Source organism: Netta rufina (assembly GCF_964035555.1).
Source record: "Netta rufina genome assembly, chromosome: 8".
Taxonomy (NCBI): Eukaryota; Metazoa; Chordata; class Aves; order Anseriformes; family Anatidae; genus Netta; species Netta rufina.
In genome coordinates, this window is record NC_140131.1 from 20,962,114 (window position 1) to 20,985,698 (window position 23,585).

A 23,585-nucleotide genomic window follows, 5' to 3' on the forward strand; every position below is an offset into this window, starting at 1 on the left:
GTATCTGCATGTTGAACGGTCCTGTATTTTGGAAAATGTTTTCCACATGCAATAGAAGAAATTTTTGCCACAGCAAGCTTAGTCTTGAGCGTATAGTGCCACCCGCTAAGTCTCAAGAGTAGTATTACTTTACTTTCTATCTAAGAAAATGCGGAGTTCTACTTTTTTTCTTTTAATTTTGAAAACAACTGCTCTCTCCTGCTTACTACAAAACAGTCAGAAACTGGGGCTCTGCCAGCGTGTTTCATAGTTCTTCAATTTACTTTGAGCATTTGAATTGCTGTCTTTCAGTGGGAACTTAACTTAGGTGCTTGAGAAATTGCACCGTATTTTTTAAGAAACTGACTTCAGTAAAGCCAAACAGCTTGAGTTTGGGGGGAATTCTACTCTTTTCCAGAGCCTCGTCACTTCAAATAGCCGAGCATCGGTGTGGGATTTTACTTGTGAAATCCTGTATCATGCTCTCTTTTTGAAAAGAGCATTATAGAACATATTCCAAGTGGAATTAATACTTCATTGACGCTGTGTTAAGACTCTGAATGGCATGTTGTTATTAATTTCTTCACAACAGCCTACTTATGGAAACAAAACTATGCAGCAAAACCTAATTCAGTCTTCTTAAATAAATCTTAATACTCTTACAGTTTCTGGTCATAAGGCCAGTTTTGCAGCATGAGCATTGTGAAGTTGCTTTTGCCTGAAGTTTTATTCTTTATGAAAAGTGAGGAAAAAATTGTCACATTAGGAGAAAATACTTGTGGTTTAAAAATTGAAAACAATATTCTTACATGTATTATCTTCAAATTCTAGCTACGTCATATAGAGAACAAGTTGGAAATAGCTCCCACCAGCACAGCTGTGTTTGATTCTGTCATGGATGCCAAGAAGCCCTCTGCTAGCGCAAGCAGGAAAATAAGCAGAAAGGGTATGTATTATTTAGGATATAGCATGCAAGGCTGGGTAAAGCCACTGCATTCTGGAAAGACTTGTTTTGTTTTATTTTTTTCCCCTTCCTTCATGCACCCAAGTTGTCTCCTGATTATGATCTTTACTGATGAAAGACTAATTGCCCAGGAGAAACTAATGTTTTCTTAGCTTGGGAAAGAAGGTGTGCTAACATAGTCATCTGGCTGTAGGGAGTGACAGGACTCGCCCGTTGCTGTGAGTGCTTGCTGCATCCAGATACTTCGTGAGAGTCTTTGGATAACAGTTGTATATGCCCGTGTTTACACTGGAGAAGCTGTTTATATTTTTAGTGTTTGTCAACTCTTACACCTTGAATTAATGCTGATCTGATACTTCATTTTGTTTTAACATCAACTTTTTAGAACATCCTGGTAATGCTGGTTTTCCTACAGTGCATGTGGCAGACCGACCTCTAGTGGCAGCACCACCAGCATCCATAGGTTGAATTACTTCTAATTAATGTTTAAGAATTATTTTCTCTCTTTAAATTTCATTGCTTCAAGCATGTGCTAGCTTGCTTCTAGTTCCTGTGATCAAATTGTTGAAAGAGAAAGGGTACTTCAGATGCTATTCTGCTGCTTGCTCACCCCCCAAAACTCTTTGCTTAATTGTTCTGCCCTAAGAGTCTTCTCCTTGTGGAAAGGAAATAGGCATATATAGATGATTTTTTGGTTTCTGCTTCAGCTTCCCGGTCCTCCAGCCAAACTAAATCAAGCAAGGAGAAGTCCTCACGCAGCCCTCTTCGAGCGACAACCCTTGAAAGCAATGTGAAGAAAAACAACCGCGTGGAATTTCGTGAACCGTTGGCTTCATACAGGTTAGTGCTGGGACAACTGACAGTTCAAATATGCTCAGATCAGAATTAACTTAATTCTGATGTTTTTGAATGCAACTCAGAAATTGATTTGCTTCCTCCCCTTGCCCACCCACATGAGCACCATGTGGTGTTGAACAAAAGTTTATTCATTTTTTAGAAATGTTACAAATTTACTTCTTGTTCAGAGAATGAGTCTAAAGTCAAATGCATTGAACTGGGGCCATCTCACCAAGCTAACAGTGGCCTGATACGTTTCTTAAGTTATAAGGTTTGTAAGAAGGACCAAAAAGATTATTTACTCATGCTTTTCCAACTTTATTTAATCAGTTCTTTAGCACGTTTCCAAGTGTATTATCATAGGACAGTGTGGTACAAGAATGTAGTACAAAATGTGCATTTGGTTTGGTGTGTGTCTATGTGCATTACCCAAAAACCGGTCACTGAAGGAATAAGAACAGCTGGATCAAGGAGAAAAGTGGCTGGGGATGTTACAGGCCAGAGAACGTGAAGGGGTGTGAGAAGTGAAGATAAATACAGCAAGCCTGTTTTCCCCTACTTGTTAAGTACTGTACTGCTTCTATAAGCTACCGTAGGGTGCTTTAAAAACTTTCAGAAAGAGAACCTGCAGCAGAAATAAAGCGATTATAACTTGCTATTACATCAGAGTTTAGAAGACTTTTACTGTACCTTCTTCAGCTCCTTGTGTTTTATAAGCACCGGCCTTATCCCTCATGAATAGCTTGATTGGGTTGGTAATACCTTTTGGATGGATTTGAACACATGCTTGGCATTTTTTGTGTTAAGTCTTCTCTCAGTGAAGTCAAATTGCTGCTGACTGAATAGAGTTGGGACAGTAGTGGTGTTTTTCCTTTTTTTTAATTCATCTTCATGTCTATCAATAATTGTTATCCTTCCTCCGAAGTTTTGGTCTCCTGTTTCACTTCTTGTGTGAGTTGTCCTTCTTTCCTTTCATGGGAGGCTGGTTTGGATCAGTTTTGTAATCTCGGAACAGTTTTGTTAACTGAACAACTCTGCACACAATGCTTGCTGAACTTCTCTGTTCTCAGTAACATTTACGTTTGTTGCAATACAGTTTGCTCTGAAGGTGTTGTGAGTGGCTTGCCTTTTTAATGCTCAATTACGTGGCAGGGGTCTTTGTGCAATTTATTTGTTTTCTCAGCTAATGAGCGTGCTTTCAAGGAACTGTGCATGGGTGCACTGCTTTGTTTTAGAGAACATGTTAATGAGGCTTGTCACTTAAGTTGTGCACTTGGCTTTTATTTAAAGCTTTCTTTTAATTAAAGGGTGATGTCACTGCTTCCTGATTTTTTTTCTCCTTTGTGCCCTAATTTAGGTTTTCAATTTTATCTATATAGTCCTATTCAGAGAGTGCAGAAAGTACTTTAAATTTTGAACAGCAACTTCTTTTGGTTTTGTCAGACTTGCATTATTAAATATATCATGCTCAAACTTTAAAACAACTTGCCTTTAAAGTGGAGACAAGTCATTCTTTCAGTTAATGAGCATGCCAATAGCTGGCTTGGAAGGTCCTACAGTTGTGCTTCTGATGGTGAAGTTTTTCTTGCTTTTATTACAGCAGGGATCCATACAGTACTCTGCCGTATCACGGTTCCAGCCAATTGGAGGCCAAGCAACTTCTGTCTAGTTTGGACTTCTGTGAAGCAGAAGGGAAGACTGAAGTAATGGGCCGTATGATGCATGACAGAGATGAGCGAGATCTACATGGCAGAGATTTTGAAAGCCCATCATCTTCTGCTGCAGATGAGACTGTTGTTAGGTATTTGAATGACCGACCAGCAATTGATGCTTTGCAAAATGAGGCATTTCTTAAAGCTGCCACACCTCCAAGATTGGAAGAGGAAAAAACTAGTGGCTCCAGAGGAGATGAGTGTAGCACTAAAACTCCTCTGAGTAACACGTCCCAGGACAGTGAACTGAAAGTGTCTTCCCCTTCTACCATGAGTACTTCTAGTGCTCATAGGCTGGAAATCTTGAAACGGCGGCAGCATGATTCTAAGTTGGAGAAGCTGAAGGAACGGATTCGAAAGCAGTGGGAGCATGCTGAAGAGCTGGGTAGCAGAGGACAACACTCAGGATACGCTGAGCAACCTGTAGTGATCACAAATGTGGAGAATGCTGTTACTCCCAAAGTCAGGAAAGTGGCAGCCGCACCTGCTGCTCCAGCATACAAAGGTATGGAGGCACAGAATCCCCCTCTTAGTTATTCATGGTGAAGGAGCAAAGATCAATTAGCACAGCAACATGTCAGAGCATGGAAATTAATCACTGCAGTGTTTGGGCTGTACAGGAGTGGATAGAATGGTATGCTCACAAATATGGTCAGGAAAGCAAAGAAGTTCTTGCCACTCTACTAAAATATGAAATCCTTCAAAATTCTTCCTGTCTTCTTACAAATTACTATAAAAAGTAACCTTGCTGTATTACGATTTGGATTTATTTTGATACATTTTTTACATTCCAAGTTGTTAGTAACATTTTATAGACTGAGGAAGCCTTTAGCATTTTTGGTAAGTCTTTTCTTCATCCAGTCTGCTGTTTTTGAACTATGAGCAGGCAGCAGACAGGTATATTGCTTTATTTTAATTTATTATTAGAAATTCAAGTAGTTCTTTTCTTACTTGGGAATTTCCCAAGTAAGTAATTACTCCCTTCATCCCCCAAAATATTTATTTACATCTTAAACAGCTATTTTAAACTCCTAAATTGTTTACTTTCAGGTTTCAATCCTGCTGAAACAAAGATTCGCACTCCAGATGGGAAGATCTGGCATGAGGAAGAATTTCACATTAGTCGGGAGCTGTATAGAGATATAGCACTCCAGCTAACAGGTGATATGCAAACTGCATTTATTAAGCTGCACAACCTTCTCTAAGAGGCAGTGAAATTTATTTGGCACAAGTCTACAAAGTCATGGAAACAAAAACAACACAAGAAAAAGAAACAATGAGTGTTAAATACGTTGTACTTCTCTTCATAGGAGGGGTAACTTGTTGAACGATAACAAGAGAAATCCTTCTCCATCTTTTTCTAATTTTAATTTAATAGAAATAATAGAAATAATAGAAAATCAATATTGAAAAGAATCAAGAGAGACCCATCTTTTGAAACAGGAATTAAAAAAAAAAGTCTTTAATAAAACAATTTTTGTTTAATTTTGTAACTTTATACATGTTTGCATGAATGAATTCAATTTGACCTGTTGAAAAGGTCAAAACCAGAACACTTTTGGTTTTGATGAGACCTTTGGATTGTCTCATGGGAACAACTCCGACATTTTTTGCCATTTTTAACACCATTAAAGTGATATGTGGACTGTATACACTGTGTTGAAGCCTGAATCCTGCTTCCTTCGGTGTGGTGTTAAATGGTCAGTCCTGAAGCTACTGGGGGAATTGTTAGTACAGCAGTGGTTTAGTTGGAGTGCAGAGGCAGGTAAAGGGGAGACGGAGGGCATCTGCTGTGGAAAGTGTCCGGGATCTGCTTGTTTAAAGTGCAGTTGGTAGCCTGCATTAAAGGGATATGTCTGCAGCTATATCTGGGGATGAGATTATATCACATCAGGTTGATTTCATATCTCTGGCCTTGTAGAATTTAAGTGCTTTTATATGAGAATAATCCAATTCTTGATGTTCTTGGAGAAATTTGTGTCCCAGAGTTTTGTACACAAGGACTTTTTTTTTAGAGGCTCTCCCTGGATTCCAGAAAACAGAACATTCAGGTGTGTCCAGCTTTCTTTCAAAGTGTTTGGGTCTTCTCAATGGACCCAAAAAGAAAGTCAGATTTCTGTTCTGCAGAGGCTATTAGGATAACTACTGTGGTGGTGTTTAACTACAGCTCCCCTAAGAAGGGTGAGCAGATACAGATAGAGTAGATAGAGACGTAAGAAACCTTTTAAATAACCCAGATTTTATTCCCTCTACAATTTAGTCACCTTTGGTAAGGTTTGATTGAAATATGGGAGGAGGGGCTGCGTAGCTTTGCACAGTGGTGAATTAACAGACCATTACCACTGGAGTTTATTCCAAGTGAAAGTGTGGGAAGGAGCGTTGAATACTAAAAGCTTAGAAAATTGTTACTCATTCTTCTTTACTTGATGACCTTTTGCAAAGCATTAAATACTGTTCTTGGAGATTGGAAACACAGGAAGAAGGATTTTTTTATTTTTTTTAGGTAATGAGCTTATTTAGTAGCACAAGATTTTGATGCTTAAAACTGAGCAAAGATTATAAAAATTGCTGTAATTTGCTTTAAAGTTAAGCTGCTAAGAGACCAGAGATGTAACATGTGCTTTATGTTTTCAGATTTACTGCTCTAAGACCCAATCTTTATTCATTTTTCACTCTGAAAAACTGTAGTACCGTTGACAGCTCTTTTCTCTAGATGATCTATAGTAGGATACCCAAGTGGCTTTTTGATTTGCTGGACTGGTTAGAGTGAAGAGCTGTAAGGTTGAATTGCTTTTGACTGACTAAGCTGGGGGGAAGGGGAAGAGATGAGATGAATAAAAAAGAAAGGAACAGCAAATTACATCCCCTGAGAACCTCTAGTTTTGAAGCTTAAGAGCTTGCTTATTACATATTAAAAAATAACTTCTCACATTGATCAAAACATATATAAAATTAGAGGAAAATGCAATGCTATTGTAAAACTGTAGGTGTCTTTTTGATTGCTGATAGTGTAGTGGCTCATATGGAAATGATTAGACTTCAGTTTTGTTTTGCTTGTACAGCTTGAGAATTTTTTCTTGGTCTTGCTGAAACAAAGATTCTGATACTGAGGTACCAAGAATTTGTTTTTTCTGGAATCATTCAGAAAAAAGTTCAGAAGGGCAGCTACTTCTTCTCAATAAAATAATTCTGTAAATACTCTGTCCAGCATTAGCTCATGTGTTTAATTCCAAATTTCTAAAGACTTTTAATCTAGGCTGGCTTTTTTCTTAGTTTTGGCAAGCGTAATGTGAATGGTTCATGAGCTCTTTATAGGAATCGGAATTTTTGAAGTTTCGTATGTCCAGTTAAGAGATCCAATTAAAAAGATAGGCATTTGGATCATGTTTTCAAAAGACTTCTGTCTGCAAAAGGAACAAGCTGTGTGTATGTTCAGCCATATGCCTGTTGTGATGCCATGTGTAGAACAGCTGTAGTGGAATGTGTCTCCTTTCTGACCTGAGGAGATTATATTGAATAGCTGATTCCAAGTAATCAAATGCTGGAGCTGCACATAATATGTACTATAAATGTATTTTTAGCCTCTAGGATTATCTGTCCATGCGTTAATTCTGTAATAAAGTTAGAGCATGTGGACTTTTGGGTGTGTATAGTCACTTAGATTGAAACTATTCCATGATCTCTAGTGCTTAAATAAGCTCTAAGATTTCTAACACCTGCAGAAGCACTGTTATTTTCTGCAAGGAGTTTTTTACATGTTAGCACAGACCACGCAGAGTATCTTTACCAGTTAGGCTGAAGGATATTATATTGATCCCAGGATTCCAATAATCCCATTTTAAAGATGTTCAGAATTGGCGTCACTGAACAAAATTGCTGTAATATGAACAGAGCGAGTGGGAAGCAGCTTGTCGTTTCCTGGTATCAGGAAGAAACTGTCTGGCACTGAGAGAGATGAGGAGACGGAACAGATTTCTGCAAGTGCAGTCACTGAGGCCTCTGGTACTTGATGCATTGTCCCCGTGCTCATTGTCAGGCTCGAACATAAATGGAAAATTGGTAGGGAAAGGATATAGAGGGGGAGAAAGAATCCTCAAATTCCCTTTAGTATCACCTGTTGTTCTGTCTCTGATCCTTCCTATGTGTCTCCATCAGAGTAGATTCAGCTGAAATTAGAGGCCATAAAAGCTGGTATTGGCATCAAACTGATAAAAGTTCATCTTGATCCGTGTTGGATAGAGGAGCAAAAAAGTGTTAATAGTGGCCATGGCGTTTCTTAGATACTGCTTTCTGCCTGCAGCAGCTGGGAAACCCAGGCAGTGGGGTAGTGACTGAGCCATGTCCAATTTTCCTTTTTGTATGTAAAACTGTAAAAACATGGTAAAATGACTTTATTTTGATAAGTGTTCTTGGCATCTCTAAAGCCTAAAACCTAATGATGTCGTAAATGAGGGCTTCAGTGATACAGAATAGTTCTGCGTCACTGGGTGAATTCTGCAGCCAATATTGCAGGAAGAGCACGCGGGTGTCCTGTCTCATGCTGCAGCTCGGAGGCAGCGAGCAGATGTGCTGCCGTGCATTAATGTGGAGGCAGCAGCCTGGGTACCTCAGCAGTGAAGGAACTGGGTGTTCTTACGGAACGTGAATGCTCTAAAATGGAATGGTTACAGTAGAAGAGAACAAAGAATCGTTCCTAACTGTCAAAATAGCATTTGAGATAGAAAATGAACTTTGTAAAGATTTATTACAGCTTTGCTGTGGCTTCATTGTGTTCCACTGCATAAGTAAACAATACTTGATTCAATATTTTCGTGCTATAAGAATACCAAAATGCTGGGCTGGGAGTAGTTGATCTCAGTATATGATCTGGGAAAATCAGTGTTTCTCTGAGCTTCACTTCTTCAAGCTAAATGTTGAGGCAAGCTTGCCATTATATGTTCTTTCCCATGAAATATCACTCAATAGCTCTTGTTTATTTTTAGAGGATTCAACAATGAAAGAAAAACCTTGTGAGAAAAACAAAGAGAGAAAAGCAACCAGACCAGTGCGGAAGGTTCAAAAACTGACACGGTCGGCAAGTCCGGAGTCTAAACAAGGTGACTAGCTCTAGACTGCTGTGTGTGCTTCAGAGATGAGTTTTGTCTCCAGAAATAAAGAAAAATAAGGCCTCTTGCTTTCAGTGCCTTTGCAGATGTGTAAAAATGTTATGTAGATTGTATGATGCACTGAGGATGCGTGTGTTCTTGTTCTCTATAAACTGTTACAGAAGGGTTTTGAGAGTGAGTATGCATTTTTGCATGCAGTTGTGCTGCATGCAGGTATTTTGTTGTGATAGGAAACAGAAAATTAGCAGTCATTATGCTGATCAATTCATACATAAGGAAACGTACTAAACCAATGGAAGTATTTGTGACAGTCCCAAAGGAGGCAGGAGAGATTGCCACAAGTTTTAGTGGTATTGGTTATCCTCTGTAGTGGATTAAATGTGAACCAGATTTAAGTGGCATATCAGTGGTGATCCATCCTTCTCCAGCCGCAGTAAGAAACTGCTTAACATAGCCAAAGCTATAAATAGCCACAGCTCATGTTCTGCTCTGTTAGCTTGTTTTAGGTCGAACAGCTGACTTGAAGTGGAAGATGAGACTCCACGCTGCCTTTTTAAATGCACATAGAAGTAATTGAGAATTACAAGTCAGGCAAGAGAAGCCCTTTAGCTGATGAATCTCTTTGAAAGAGTCTTGTGGTGACATATTTCTAATAACAGATTTATAAAATACTCAAGATAACTTACGATGCAAGCAAAGAGGACTGTTAGTAAATGAATAGTGGGTTACAGACTCCTTACTGAATGGATTTTCTGGTTTAAAAAAAAAAAAAAAAAAAAAGTAGGGGGATGAATGGAGAGGAAAAAGATCGAGGACCATGCTTGCCAGAGCACTAGTGGTCTGGTCTTCTGGATTTCACTTTAAGTTGCTTTGGTACTGTAGGGTCCTGGAGAACAATCCTTTCTTGCTTGTCTGTTGTGTTCAAGCTGTAGCAAATGAGCTTAGGCAATCCTGGTAGGGACAAAAACTGAAATTGAATGATAAGAGATCAACAGCAAATAAAATATTCAAGTTAGGTATCTTTCTAGCAATTAAATATTTCAGAGTGGTCTGAAGTAGTTTATTAATACTTTACTCTTTTATTTGATGCTTTTCTCCAAAGTGCTTTAAGACATTTCAAAACATGATTAATAATATTTGAAGTTAGTGGTAGGAAAGATGAGATGAATGAACTTAGCATTAATACTAAGTATAGATACTCCGGTACCAATTTTTATAATTGAATTACATGTAGTATGATAAATAATACTAATACCATTGTGATTGGGCTTATGCCATCTGCAAAGCAGTCTGTTGTGAATTAACTACCAGGTTAATTAAGTGAATTAACTACTAGGGTAATACCTCATTTTTTTTCAGTCAAGGTATGGAAGTGTCAGTTAGAGGATAGTGAATTAGCACTGTGTAAGACAACTGCTGCTCAGTATTTTTTTTAACCTCCTCACAAGACACCTATCTCAGCAATTATCTGTAGAAATCTGTTGCAAGTTCTTTCTAAGAAATGCTTCATCTTCATATTAAGAAGATATTAGCTTTGTTCTTCACCCACCACTTTTGTATTTGTTCTTATTAGAACATTTTAGATCCTCCATCTCTTTTTTATATATTTTCTTGTCTTAAGTGGAGATGAACAGCAGCTTCTCAGTCCTCTATAAATGTCTCTCCCAGGTAACATTTGCTTATATATTTTAGGCCTACATAACCATTTTTCTTTTTTAATTGGGTTTCATAAGGCTGTAATGTTCTGCGGTATATTTTGGGTTTTCATGCTGTGTTATGTTTAGGCAGGAAGCACTGATAGTTGTGTGATTTGGCTGTTGGGTGTCTTCATGGTACGTTGTTATCATGACCACATAACTGTAGCTGTACCACGTACACAGAATTAAGTGGTACAGTAATGAGTGACAGTTGCAAGAAATACTTACTGCTTTGTGATACATTGGAAAAATCCATCTTGTGCTTGAATTTTATTTATTATTTATTATGCAGGTGGAAACTATGTAATAAGTGCATCCTCCTGGCGGGAGGGACAAAAGCTAGTAAAAAAGATACTGGGTCCAGCTCCCAGAATAGAACAGGACAGAAGAGCTGTATCTAGTGACAGAACAGGACGAGAGAGAGCTGCTAAGTCTGGTGAGTTGTACTGTACCTTATCACTGTGCTTTATTCATTGTTCTTAATTTATTATATAACTTCGCATGTCTGCAGAATTACATAGATGGCTGATATGGAGTGTAATTGGTTTCTTTTAAAATAACTATTTTTAACTTGGGGGCATCCAAGGGGAGAATTTTATTCACATCCATGCATAACCTCTCCCTGGGTGGATTCTGAGCTTTTCTCAGTGCCATAGGAAGTCAGCCCTGCCCATGCAGTTGACCTGCAGCACATGCTGTGATGTGAAGGTGCTCAGGAGCTCTGAGAAAGATAGGATGTAGGTTGCAACCAGAAAAACCAGACCACTTGCGCTCTCTTTGCCTCTTGAGGCTAGTGAGGAAAGGAATGGCTAGAAGTGGTCCACAGACCAGATGAATTTTCCATATGTGCTGCATAGAATATGCAAGCTGTGGTTGAACATCTTGTTTTAAAGGAATGATGGTTCTTCCAGATACTGTATAATGCCATCCGTGGGTGTCATAAGTCCTTCATTCATTGTTCCATTAGACCTTTTCATAATTTGTCCAGAATCTCAGACAGGGCAAATAAGCAGCAGGTGGTAGCTGCTGCTATTCATATTCCTCTGAAGTGTTGAGGCTGGTAAGAGGATAAAGGGTGTGAGCTCAGTTTAAGCAGAGGCTGCTGAATTCAGGCTATGGCACTAAACATTTGAAGCAAAAACACATTTACAGTGAGATCTGCATAGGTGATACTATGCTGGAGCATTACAGTTGAGGTGACTAAGCAGTGTTTTGTTATAAAGCAAGGGAATCTTTCCCAAAATACTGCAGAAAATTAATGGAATTGTTTGGTGGTGTGTGCTTCAGTGTCATTAGAAAAAGGGGGGGTATATTATACCAATTCAGTTTAACTGGTGAAAATACCAGTCTAAGGCTATTTGTGCAAAGTTACATGTAGTGTTAAAAATGGGGAAGTCTTTGCCTGCAAGAAATTAGGGATAAGGTTTTAACAAAATGAGTTGTATAATTTTAAGTGTGTCCATCACCATTTCCATTTTATGACCGCACTACTTTCTACGAATTCTTAGCACTACAGTGTAGCTCGCTCCTTCCTCATCCTCACTTTCGCAGCTGTTTCAGTGATAGCATGTAGTTCCCAAGTTTGATTTTTACCTGAAATATTCCACAAGTCTTTTTCTTCAACAGGCCGTATTGGAAGGACAGGTTCAGATTCTAGACTGGATGTTACACGGAAAACCTCTTCAAGAAGTTCCGAACGATCAAGGAGTAAAGTACGGTCTGAGAATAATTTGAAGAAACTGGAATCTGCTCTTCCAGATGATAACCAAGATGATCATACCTCTGTAAATAAGGACTTCCTGCCATTGGAGATCCGTGGAATTCTTGATGACTTGCAGTTGGATTCCATGACTACAAAACAAGAAAAAAATGTGGAAAAACAGAATCAGAAGTCTGTTTTGCCTACTCAAAATGTTAGGAGCCACAGTCCAACCAAAAGGAAACCAGAGAAGGTAGCTGCTAGTGAGGAGCCTCAAGTGATCTCTAAGAAACGTCACTATGATACAGACGAGGTTCGTCAGTACATCATCAGGCAGCAAGAGGAGCGGAAGAAGAAGCAGAATGAAGAGAAGAAAGCACAAAAGGAGGCAACAGAACAGAAGAACAAAAGGCTCCAAGAACTCTACAGAAAGCAGAAGGAAGCTTTTACTAAAGTCAAGAATGTGCCTCCTCCTGAGCCTTCAGCAGCCAAACGGTTACAGGAAACTTACTCTAAGATACTGCTGGAACATACGTTTTTAGAAGAGCCATCTCAGCTGCCTACAGTGCAGGAATCACAGGTATAGCTGATTCACTAACTTCATGTGTTGCAGTTGTTTGCAAGAATAGGAGGTCATGTATCTAGGAAGGGCATGGCTTGTCCTGGTCTGCTTATCAGTTGAGAGAAAGGACACAAAGAAAGTTGTGTAGCTTTTGCTTAAATACACAGAATATCCTTGCTGCTTCTCAGCACAGCAAGGCCTTTCTTGAAAGGTGAATGGAAATGAAGATTAACATACAGTAAAAGATTAATATCAATTTGATGTGTTCAGTTGAGCTAATTCAGTATATGAGCAAAGCTCCTTTCCCATTCTGCTGAGACACAAACAAATGTCCTGTGTTTTTAAATCTTTCCATGGTAGGAAAGATACTAAGAAATTCAAACCTTTTCAGTTTTAATGAGATGAGCTTCTAAACTCTACAGATTTCTGAAAATGGATTTTTCTCGTTATGTTCATTTGTAGCCCAAACCTGGTTATCAGCCATCTGGGGAATCTGACAAAGAAAACAAGGCTCAAGAACGTCCTCCTAGTGCATCTTCAAGTAGTGACATGTCACTGTCAGAACCGCAGCAGCCACTACTGAGGTGAGCCATTACAGGCCTTTTCAGAGAGAAGGAAATATTCTAGCTTTCAACTTTGAGAGAGATGAAAATATACTGGCCTTTTACATTCATGTTCTATGGAGAGTAATTGTCTTCTTGGCAATTACGTTTTCTCACAGTAAGGAGGAATTTGATGCAGAAAAGCATATGAAATTTTCGGCTATTAGTATTTATTGAGTCTATAAATAAAGTGAATGGTGGGTGCTGCTAATCTTTTGCTGACATCAGAGAGATGTGTGTTTCAAATTGGGAGACTATTTCCTCTGCTGTTGGCAGCAGGCGAGAGGAGATTACTGGATGAACACATCTGCTGTTTTTTCTTTTTTGATTTGTTCCATGTTTCCATTTCATCTACTGTCTTGGAATCTTGCCTTTTTTAAAAAACTCTAAAGTACCAAAAACCTCTGTTTCAGCTTGGAACTAGCCTTGCCCTGTTTCCTATCTTTATCATTTTCCTGTTGATAATTGTTTGGTGTCTTGTGAGAGGTTTTTTTCTTACTGAAGGTTTAGGTTATCTAACACTTAGGTAAGGAATTGAAAATCATAGAACTTCTTGCATGTCCTTAATTGCTCAGTTGTGCGTATGCCTTCATTTTTAATTACATAATCAATATCTATGCATAACCATAAACTGGCTTTGTTACCTTAACCTTCCCTTGTTCAAATCCACATTGACTTTGTAAATTCAATGAGGCTTCTTTTCTTTCATGAAAAGTTCAGAGAAGAACCAGGAATGTTGTGTAGTATTGTATATAGAATAGGCTGCTAAACCATATGCTGGGAAGTATTTTAGTGTTGCACTATAAGGAAAAATAAGTGTAGGTACTCGTAGAGAGGGCAAGATGCAACTTAAAAGGCTGCATATGATATTTAGTGAGGCTCATAATAAACAGATTTTTGTGGGGGACTTTTCCAGGATTCCTAGTATTCAGAACACATGCAAGTGATAGCAAAGGAAGCTCCAAGGCAGCAGCTTTGGAAGAAGTATATCTTTATACAGAGCTTTTATCATGCAGATGGTAGCTACCTGGGAATAAAAAAATAAAATAAATAAAAAAGTTATTTTACAGCACTTCAAACATGTGTGCATTTCCAGTCCTTTCTAAGTGTTCACCATGTCATGTAAGCAACAGTGTGAACAGCTCCAGTGAAACGTGGACTGAGTACAACTGGAGGGCGAAGACTAGGGCTAAGAAATCCCATGTGGATGAGGGGAAAAAATGAGAAGTTTCCTCCTTTAGGAAGTCAGGAAACTTTTGGAATCGGGTTGCTGCTGATTATGAAAACCTTCTGCTTGTTACATCTCTAAAACACACATTACGCCATAAACAGCGTTTCAAATTTGGAAGGTGCTCTGCTTTTTATAACATTCTGTGCAACTGCTTTCTGTTCTGTTTCCTGCCCCTCTGATTCCCAGGAAGAATTTGTAGAAAATAAATTTGTGACAACGAGACTTTCATCTAAAATAACAATACTTGTAAGTCATCAACTTAAGCATTTTTTTCATTTCAGAAGTGACTTGATGGAGCCTCCCTGGGTACAGCCGGACAGGTTGAGCCCAAGAGTCCACCCACAAGGTCTCACGGGCTCAAGTGGAGGCCCTTGCTCCCAGCACTGGACTCTGGAGCAGATGGGCCTTCTGTCAAAGGAATGTGATGCAATGTTGGCAGGCAGGAGAAGCCATGCTACCCCCGTGGGCTCACTGACCTTGATGTCTCAGCCGTACATGAATTCAGCTGCTGCACAGCAAAATCTCTTAGGAAAACCTACTGCTAGCCAATATAAGAGCAAATTAGATCGGATTGAGGCTTTGAAAGCTACAGCTGCTTCCCTTTCTAGCCGAATTGAGAGCGAAGCCAAAAAGTTGGCTGGGGCTGGTATCAATTATGGCACCATGTGGAACTCTGACCATGAATTTATGCAAGAAAACCAGGACGATGGACGGTGGGCAAAGGCTGTGAGTCCTCCTGTGAGAGAGGAAAATGAAGACGCTTTTTCAGCCAGAATCCAAAAAATGCTGGGTACCTGTATGTCTCACACAGCCTTTGATGACAACCTTCCTGGGGTAGGCAACCTTAGTGAATTTAAGAAGCTCCCTGAGACCATCAGGCCTCATACAGCCGCAGTCAGCCTGGGAATGAGGTCCCCTGCCGGTCACCGGCACGAGGGGCTACTGGGACATTTGTCCAAGAGACAGACCGACTCCCTGGGCCGTGAAAACCAGGCTTACGGGCAGAACAAAGCTGTGATTCCTCAAGAGTCCAGCATAGACTCCATCAGCGAAGGGCCCCTCCTGAGCGATGGAAGCCTCTCCGAGGAGGAAGGAGGCCAGCACAAACAGCTGCCGCTGAAGATGCTGGAGGCATTGAAAGAGACGGATTTCTGTGTTCGGGAGAGAAATGCTTTTGAACCCATAAAGGAATTTCAGAAAGAAGCTGAGAAGTATTTGCCGCTTTACACTCAGACAAGTGGCATGCACAGCAAGGGGCCGTGGGAAGAACTAGCGAAGGGAAGCCCACACAGCGTCATCAACATCTTTGCGAAAAGCTATCAGCTTCATGGAAAGGGTAAGGAGAAAAATGGAAGAATTATTCAAAGGTCTTTTGAATTACTATTTTCAGTTCTATTCCATACATTTGTTAATTCACAGCTAGGGAATGAGTTTTGAGATGCATCAAACCTCAGTCTGCATAATGTTTTCTCGCTTAACTTTTGGAGGATAAATGATCCATTTCCCCCCCCCCCTTTTTTTTTTTTGAGATTGTGTTTGATTTTTGTGCATTTCCAAATCAGTCATTAATTCATATTCATATGTTGGATTGTATGTGTTAAGGACTCTCATAGTTACAGAACTGTAAATGTCAATTTTACATTTACTGTATCCAAAATTGCATACTGAATCTAAATTGCTCAGATTAAGTTCGGAAATCGGTGTTTTACGATGCTTGGCTTTACGCCATGCAGTACCAAACAGTTCACTTCTACAAGCCTGCCTAAAGTCTCCTTGCCATGAGCCACTTATCTGTGTCTTTTCCCACTGTTTATCTCTACTCTGTACAAATACCGTTCTTTTAAGATTTTTTTTCGACTAAGGTATATCTCATACCATCTTCCCAGTTCCTAACCTGGTAAGGTTATAAATAAATAGAAGTCGAAAGGCCCTTGTGGTGATGAAGAAAATAGTCCTGCCATTTTTGGCTTTAGGTTTCTATATTGTGTGAGTAAACGGAGCTGCAAAGGAGAACAGAGCCTCTGGTTGGGAATGTGCATCCTCCAATTATGTAGGCACTTGAGATCATCTGGAATTAACATATCTTCCTGTTGTCTTTCTTATTTAATTTAAGGCAGAAAGATGAAATGCATGCTTTATGCAGCACTTACTTAGTGGCATAAACATGAGTGATTGCATTATATTTGGAGGTCTCGCTACACGCACCTTGTGGTGGATTATTAAAAACTTGTACTTCTGTGGGTGAATGGTATGAACTTCATTTTGCATCATTGTTCATATGAGTTTTTTGATAAATGTCTAAAAGTAGTGTGACCCATTCACTCTTAATGAATTAAAACTCCTGTAACAATATCTTAAGATAAGATTTTACTGTATTGGTACTTAAACAAGCACAGGTGTTGATGTGTTAAGGCATACTTTACAAAAGTCTCCTGCAGTGTGCTTCATTGACTTTTTCATTTCCTTGTACAATCTTTTTCATTTTCAGTACCGTTCTCTTACTGTCAGTTCCTCGTTTTGAGGAGTGAATGGGTTTTGAGAAGTTAATTTTTTTTTCCTTGATTTTTTTAATGGCCCTTAAATATGATTGCATTTAAATTTTCTGCAGATGACTGCGCTCTCAAGCAGTTACCTCTTCAAAAATATTTTATCAGGAGTGTGTTAATGAAGTGGAGTACTCAGTAATTTATCAAAAGAGGAAGACTGCCTGTTTTGTGTTAAAGCTTCCATGGGATATCTCTACTGTTGTTCTCATGATCATTCTTGTTTTTGAAAGGAAGCATTTCTAACTCATTGTAATTGGAGGCATTTTAACTTCTGCGGCTTTATTACCTGTTTGGTGGATGTTGCATTCAGTATTATTTCTGTCTCTTCCATTCTCTTTGTCCCTACTAGTGTTTGATGAAAGGTCAAATGGAGGCTCTTCCCTTCTGCGCCCTTTGCTGCCTGCCATGAGCCCTCCAGAAAGTGTTGTTTCTTATGAAGATGATTTTGCTTCATCTCAGGGAAGTGGCACTTTAACAGACAAAAAGATTGCACGTGACCTCAGGTAACTGTATGTTAGACTTCCTGGAAAAAAAAATCAAAATGCAGAATTTAAGAGAACTCAAAATGTGTTTCATTTGCTGCATAGCTTTTCTGATACGCTGTATGGTAACACTACTCAAAGTGCTCAGGTTTTTCCTTAGGATCTTGCAGTTAATTCAGCAGACAGCCAGCACAGCTTTTAGACACAAAGGTTAGAGTCGTGTGCTTCTGATCTTTGCCTGATTTTCATTATTCTTTCCTTAGTCTGGCATGTAGCATTCAGCAGTGTTCTGACCCTTTGTAGTCAGGTGAAAATCAGTTCTCCAACTTCTGTGGCTGTTAGGATGCTCAAGTGGTTAGTGTTTGTAAAACCTATATGAGAGGTAAGATTTGAAAGTGTTAAAATACATCCGCTAGTTTGTAATTTCAGAAAGAGCCTATAATTACTGTTAGTTCTAGTAATACAGGATATGGATACATAAATCAGCTGTAAGAACTTTTTAAGCCCTTTTCTTCAGACTAAAATCAGAAGACTGTTAATCTTAGACTTTCCATGTTTAGTGGCTTGCTGCTGGATTCATGTGGCTTCATGAATCTTCTGTTTTGTAATGAGATACACTTGCATCTTTTGTGCACCTTTGGGAAGACCACACATAGTGTGTATGTGCTGTTAATCTTTATTTTTAAGCGCCCAAAGATGCGGTCATAGTCAAAATCATTCTTGTGTTGTCCAAGTCAGTAGTCAAATAGCTTTTAAGAGTCTGCATTGGAAGAGATGGTTGTTACCCATTCTTTACTGATCATATTATTGGAAGTCTATTTCAGCGTGTTGAATATCATGTCAAAATTCCTAATTCCTTGAATGTCATAGTTATTAATTTCAGAATCTATGCTTTTCAAGATGAGCCGTTTAGTGCAGTTTTAGTCCTTTCTCTCAAACTTCTTGTACACAGTGTAATGGGGAGGACTTCAAAGTCTTTAGTTAATCACCGTTAATGTGTTTCTTTTTAGTGTTGCTGGCAGCAGTAATTCAAGCATTCAGGAAGAACTTTCTAGTAGAAAGTCTCCCCATGAATCTCGATCTGTAGAGCTTGCTTCTCAGCATTCATCTGGACCAAGATCTGCAGCATCCTCTCGCTCATCTGCTTCCTCTAAAAAGAGGGGGAAAAAGGAACGTAAGTGCAGCACTTGGCTGTAGGATATTAATGTTTTTGAGAAAGGTTTTAAGGTTTTCTTGGTATGGAAATCGTGGCCTGTCTTTGTGTCCAGAAACCAAAATCTATCACTGATAGGATGATTTATTTATTCATCTAGTAGTTCTTTCCTAAATTTTCTAGACTTTTTCTTCTCTGACCTTAAAAAGTACTTGTGTGAAAGTAAATAGCCAGAAGGTTATAAACAATAGTGAACGTTTTCTCCTCCTAATCCAGCTTTCTAACAAATTAGTTAGTTTTATACTTTAATATATTGTGGCAAATGTTTTCAGACTCTGTATTAAGGAAATTCTAATAGGGTGCTGAGAAATTGGGGTTACAGCCACGTTTATGGATTTTGCCTGTATGCTTCATCTTTGGATCACAGTTTTCTTCAGTGCATGAATTATATGCTGTAGAAATAAATACACTCTTTTTTACAGTAAATTGTACATTTTACAAAAGCATAAAGAAACTTGAGATTTGGTACACTCTTCCTATATAAAAAGTGGGTAATATAAGGAAAAGCTAGGTTTTAAAATCAATAAAAGAATCAAAAAATAAGATTGGGTGTTCTCGATTACCTTTGTTTCCTATTTTCTCAAAATTCTCTAGCTTACCAAAAGAAAGGTAGGCTTTAATTATCAGTACTGAAGAACTCAAATGTCTGTTTTCTGTGTTTAAACTGATAGTATGTTGAAGTGAAAGCTGAGTGATATATTTTTTTTAACAGTGGATGCAATATACAGAAGAGAACTTAATTTCCTGTAGGAAGCTGCCGAATTTACATTTCTTGCTTGTTGGATTTGCATACTTGTAACTCAAAGGCATCTTTAAGTGGGGGATGTGGGAGAAAGTTCTCAATTATTTGTTTTGGGGATCCTGTTGGCTAGAATATTCATACTTAAAATACTAAATATAATTTTTTTGACAACCTTGTTCATTCTTAGGGTTGGAATCTTACCATGGAAGTTCTCACCACTTTCCAGAAGAAGATAAAATGCCATCTGAATTAGAGCGGGGATCCCAACAAGCAAAGAAGTCCTTATCGAGTAGTAGAATTTCTAATAAAGACCATGAGCAGAACCCAGATACAGACAGCACATTAGAAAATTTATCTGGACATTCCCTGCTGAGGTAATATGAACCTTTTAAGACTGTATGTGAGTATAACTAGGATGGGTTGTGCTATGGCATGCTACCAAAAATAACTGTGTTTAGATACAAAAGGGAAGTAACAGAAACAATCAAATGTTAGTAAGATGGACGCTCTAATGTGTGCATAAGTCTATCAAGTTCTGTGAGCTTATGCTTTAAGAGATGAACTGCATCTCAGGAAAGAGTGTACAGGAAGAAAAATTTACTAATTTTCCTGTTGCATCCTCTGTTGGGTTATGAATGTGGTTTGTTTTTTTGCTAATTGTGCAATGAAGACAGTTATGAAATACACGCAGTGTAGTTTTCACTGCATGTTTTTCTAAAAAGCAACAGATCATGGTCTTTCACTTTCTGTGAATATAGAATGGTTCTGAGGTATTGACTTAACATTAGTGGCTTTCACTGGTAGTATTGCGTTTGAAAGGTTCTTTGCCCTCTTAGGATGTACCAAGTATGTAAAGCTAAATGTCTTCCTAAGGGATTTAAGCATCCACTATTAACCCTTCTTGGCTTAATAAAATCAGAATAGTAAATTTCAGAAGTGCCTGAATCATTTTCTATATGTTTGAAAGTGAGATATTTAATTTTCTATTAACAAGAAATGCTACAGTAGAATTTTTAATGACTCTGTAAGTCAAGTTTTGGCCTTCCAGCATTTCATTGCACGTTGGTAAAAGAGATCAAGACACGGGGCAGTGGCTTATCTGTCAGCATAGATTACCATCAGCATACTGATAAAACTGTGCTTTTTCAAAATACTGCTCATGATATTCTGATATCAAATATTAGCCTGATTTCCTGCACTTAAAAAGTTCCTTACCCAAATTCTCGAAATAGATAAGTAAAAAGCAGACTGGGCCTGTGCGATCTAAAAAGAAGAGGCCTTTTGCATAGTTCTGTTCAGTGTGTATAAAGGAAAGAGCTCGGTTTGTCATCTTATCAAATAACTGGACTTAAGAGAATACTGACTTCTTTCTATCTTGATTTCTCTGTCAGTTTCTCGGACAAGGGAAGATCCCAGAAGACACCAACTTCTTCCCCATCTCCAGGTTCCCAAAAATTGTTGCAGTTTGATTCTATAGGCAATACAGCAGAAAGAGCCAAGTCACCTGCTGGCTTTTCTGGAAGTGCAGCATCGGGGCTGAAGCCTAACCTAGCCTTCTCTGACTTGAGTCTGGGAACTAGTAGGCCTGCAGCAGGAGCAGCCTCAGCGAGCGGTGAGTTCTTCTGTTAAAGCCATGCTAATTCCAGAGCTGTTATGTTTTTGCTCTGTATGATGTGGGGTACTGAAGTCCTATGGAGGCTGACTGTTGAGTCCTGTCCTGCAGGATGTATGCGCTTCTCCCCTGCTGGTCTTCAGCACCGTTTGTCGGCAGAATTGAACTACCTCAGTGCCATCGAGGAGTCTGTCCGACAGCTTTCAGATGTAGAACGTGTACGAGGCATATCACTTGCCCAGCAGGAGAGCGTTTCTTTGGCTCAGATTCTAAAGGTAGTGGAAAAATACTTCCTTGTATTAACATTCCTTTTTTTATATATATATATTTTGTGAGAAAATAATCAAATTAGGTTGAATTGTGCTTTTGTTGTCAATGCAGAAAAATCCTAATGGGCATACTCAAGCATCTTTGGTGAGGTCCATTTTTTAGGATTAATATCTGTTTACTTTTGTATTTATGTTGACACCAAAGAACTGGTGACTGTACAAAATGTCGTTAATATACCATTAGCTAGAAGCGCTGCTTTGGTTGTATACATCAATAAAATAAAGATCTGACTATTTACTGGGTTTGATGCTGCATCCTAATCATAGAGGGGTCTGTGTTGGAAGCAACCTTAAAGGTCATCCGGCTCCAACCCCCTGTCAAGGGCAGGGATACCTTCCACAAGCTCATGTTGCTCAAAGCCCCGTCACTGATGCCATGCGTTGTGATTGTTAGGCTGGATCATTTGTCGTATTCCATTAAAAGGATGGGTTTGGATGAAATTTCCTTATGCTGACAAGATTGCTTGTTTTAGTTTGTTGAATTAGTTGGTTTCATAAATCTTTTCTATGCTATGGCGGAAGAGTAGGAGGACCGTGCATAGTTAACTGTCTACTTAAAAGGGAGAAGGTCAGTCAATAGGATAAAAATTTGACTTTAACAGAAAAGGCACCAGTAAAGAAGATCTAACAACGATAGTTGCAGCAAGTGGCTAAGGCAAAAAGATTCTTTACATTTACCTTCAGTGCTTAAAACTCTTTTTTTTTTCCCTGGTCCGTAGGCACAGCAGCAGCGCCATGAAAGGGACTTAGCTCTTTTGAAAATCAAAGCTGAACAAGAAGCTTTAGAAAGTCAGAGACAACTGGAAGAGGCAAGGCAGAAGGCAGCTCAGGTAATGCTGCCCTTCAAAAAATGTGGAGTGTGTAAAAGGCAAAATGCTGTAAGTAAATCTGTGCCTATGAGTATTATTAATCTGAAGCTCTGAACATATTAAAATGGTGAAGGGGTCTAATATATCTTAAATACTAATAATCCTTCCTGGGGCAAATTTCAAAGTTGTTTTTTTTTTTTTTTTCCAAGCTTTGAGAAATAAACCAGTACATATTATAGACAGAAAATTTTGACAGGCTGAAATTTCTGTGTTTTCTGCACAGGTCCATGCAGAGTCACTACAACATCTTGTCCAGTCACGGCAGGAGGCCGTAGATGTGCTGCAAGAGCCCACGTGCAAGGTTGCAGCCAAGCAGGCAGAAACTGCACTTCTCACTACAGATGCAGCTCACCGTGAGGTGAGATCTTGACTGAAACAAAAAGTTGTTTTAATTTTAGTATTAGTTCAAATACTGTTTTGCCTCTCAGTTATTCTCTGTTTGGTATAGCTTCTTCGCTTTCATAACATGCCAAATGATAGGACTTTAAAGGAGCTTTTCTGTTATCAACATTTGGAATTTGGTCGGCAGCCTTAAATCCCTGCTCGCGTTTCTTATGATCTTCCAGTTAACTACTAACCATTCAGCAGTTTGTTCTTCCAGGACTGATTGGTTATAGTGAACATAACATCTTTAATTTGTAAGCATTATACTCTCATCCTCCCATCAAGTTTGCTCCTGTATCTATTTCACATGCAGATCGCATTAGAAAAGCAAGATTTATGGCTATCTGTTGATGTAAGGCAGCCAATTTTAGACCTGGTAGTTTGCATGATGTTGGAATTTACATTTGTTGTTCCCTTTTGAGGGGAAATAATATTTCTGACTTTTGGGATAAGATGCACTTTCTAATGCAAATGAAAATGTTGTTTCCGGCATGTTTTTAAAAATTAGTTATAATTAGGCCTTTGCTTTCTTTTTGATTTGCTTTGCATTCTTGCTTTGCTCTGTGAAGATCAGTGTAGTGAACAGTTTGGTTAACTTGATGAGAATAAGATATAATCATTGGTGTCTTGCATCACATATCTTAGTTTCATATTAACAATCCTGCTCCCCATAAGTTAAAGAATATGGATCTATAAAGCAATATGCACCTCTTCCAACCAAGACTGACATGTATGTAATTACAACCATCTCAAAACATTTACATGTTCATTCAACAAATCAGTGAATTGCCTGCAAGAATGACTGTTTTTTTCAAAAACATCCTGATGCTGAGAAGCTCATTATATTCCCCTGTTTTTTACTCTACTCAGATGATAGAGTTAGCTCGAACCCAGATCTCAGACACTGTAAGTGCTCCAGCTGCTCCAGTCACCACGTTATTTGACCACCAACGGCAGCATCACTCGGAGTTCGTGAAACAACTGAGAGCCCGAACTGATACAAACAGGTTTTACCAAATG

General features: G+C 38.8%; 1 protein-coding gene across 4 annotated transcripts in view; it reads left to right on the top strand.

Annotated features, from left to right (window-relative positions):
• The window catches only part of CEP350 (centrosomal protein 350), a 69,630-nt gene that overhangs the window by 11,269 nt on the left and 34,776 nt on the right, over positions 1–23,585 (top strand). For 2 of the 4 annotated variants that reach the window (XM_084290765.1, XM_084290767.1), the window contains exons 4-20: positions 811–925; positions 1,651–1,783; positions 3,381–3,997; positions 4,543–4,653; positions 8,475–8,588; positions 10,587–10,730; positions 11,921–12,573; positions 13,018–13,139; positions 14,670–15,724; positions 17,284–17,437; positions 18,427–18,590; positions 19,559–19,745; positions 20,763–20,983; positions 21,095–21,258; positions 22,032–22,190; positions 22,405–22,539; positions 23,436–23,572. In XM_084290765.1, coding sequence (XP_084146891.1) covers positions 811–925; positions 1,651–1,783; positions 3,381–3,997; positions 4,543–4,653; positions 8,475–8,588; positions 10,587–10,730; positions 11,921–12,573; positions 13,018–13,139; positions 14,670–15,724; positions 17,284–17,437; positions 18,427–18,590; positions 19,559–19,745; positions 20,763–20,983; positions 21,095–21,258; positions 22,032–22,190; positions 22,405–22,539; positions 23,436–23,572 — 4,385 coding nt within the window. The remainder of the gene's footprint in view (positions 1–810; positions 926–1,650; positions 1,784–3,380; positions 3,998–4,542; positions 4,654–8,474; positions 8,589–10,586; positions 10,731–11,920; positions 12,574–13,017; positions 13,140–14,669; positions 15,725–17,283; positions 17,438–18,426; positions 18,591–19,558; positions 19,746–20,762; positions 20,984–21,094; positions 21,259–22,031; positions 22,191–22,404; positions 22,540–23,435; positions 23,573–23,585) is intronic. The other 2 variants (XM_084290766.1, XM_084290768.1) reach the window with 1 other exon arrangement.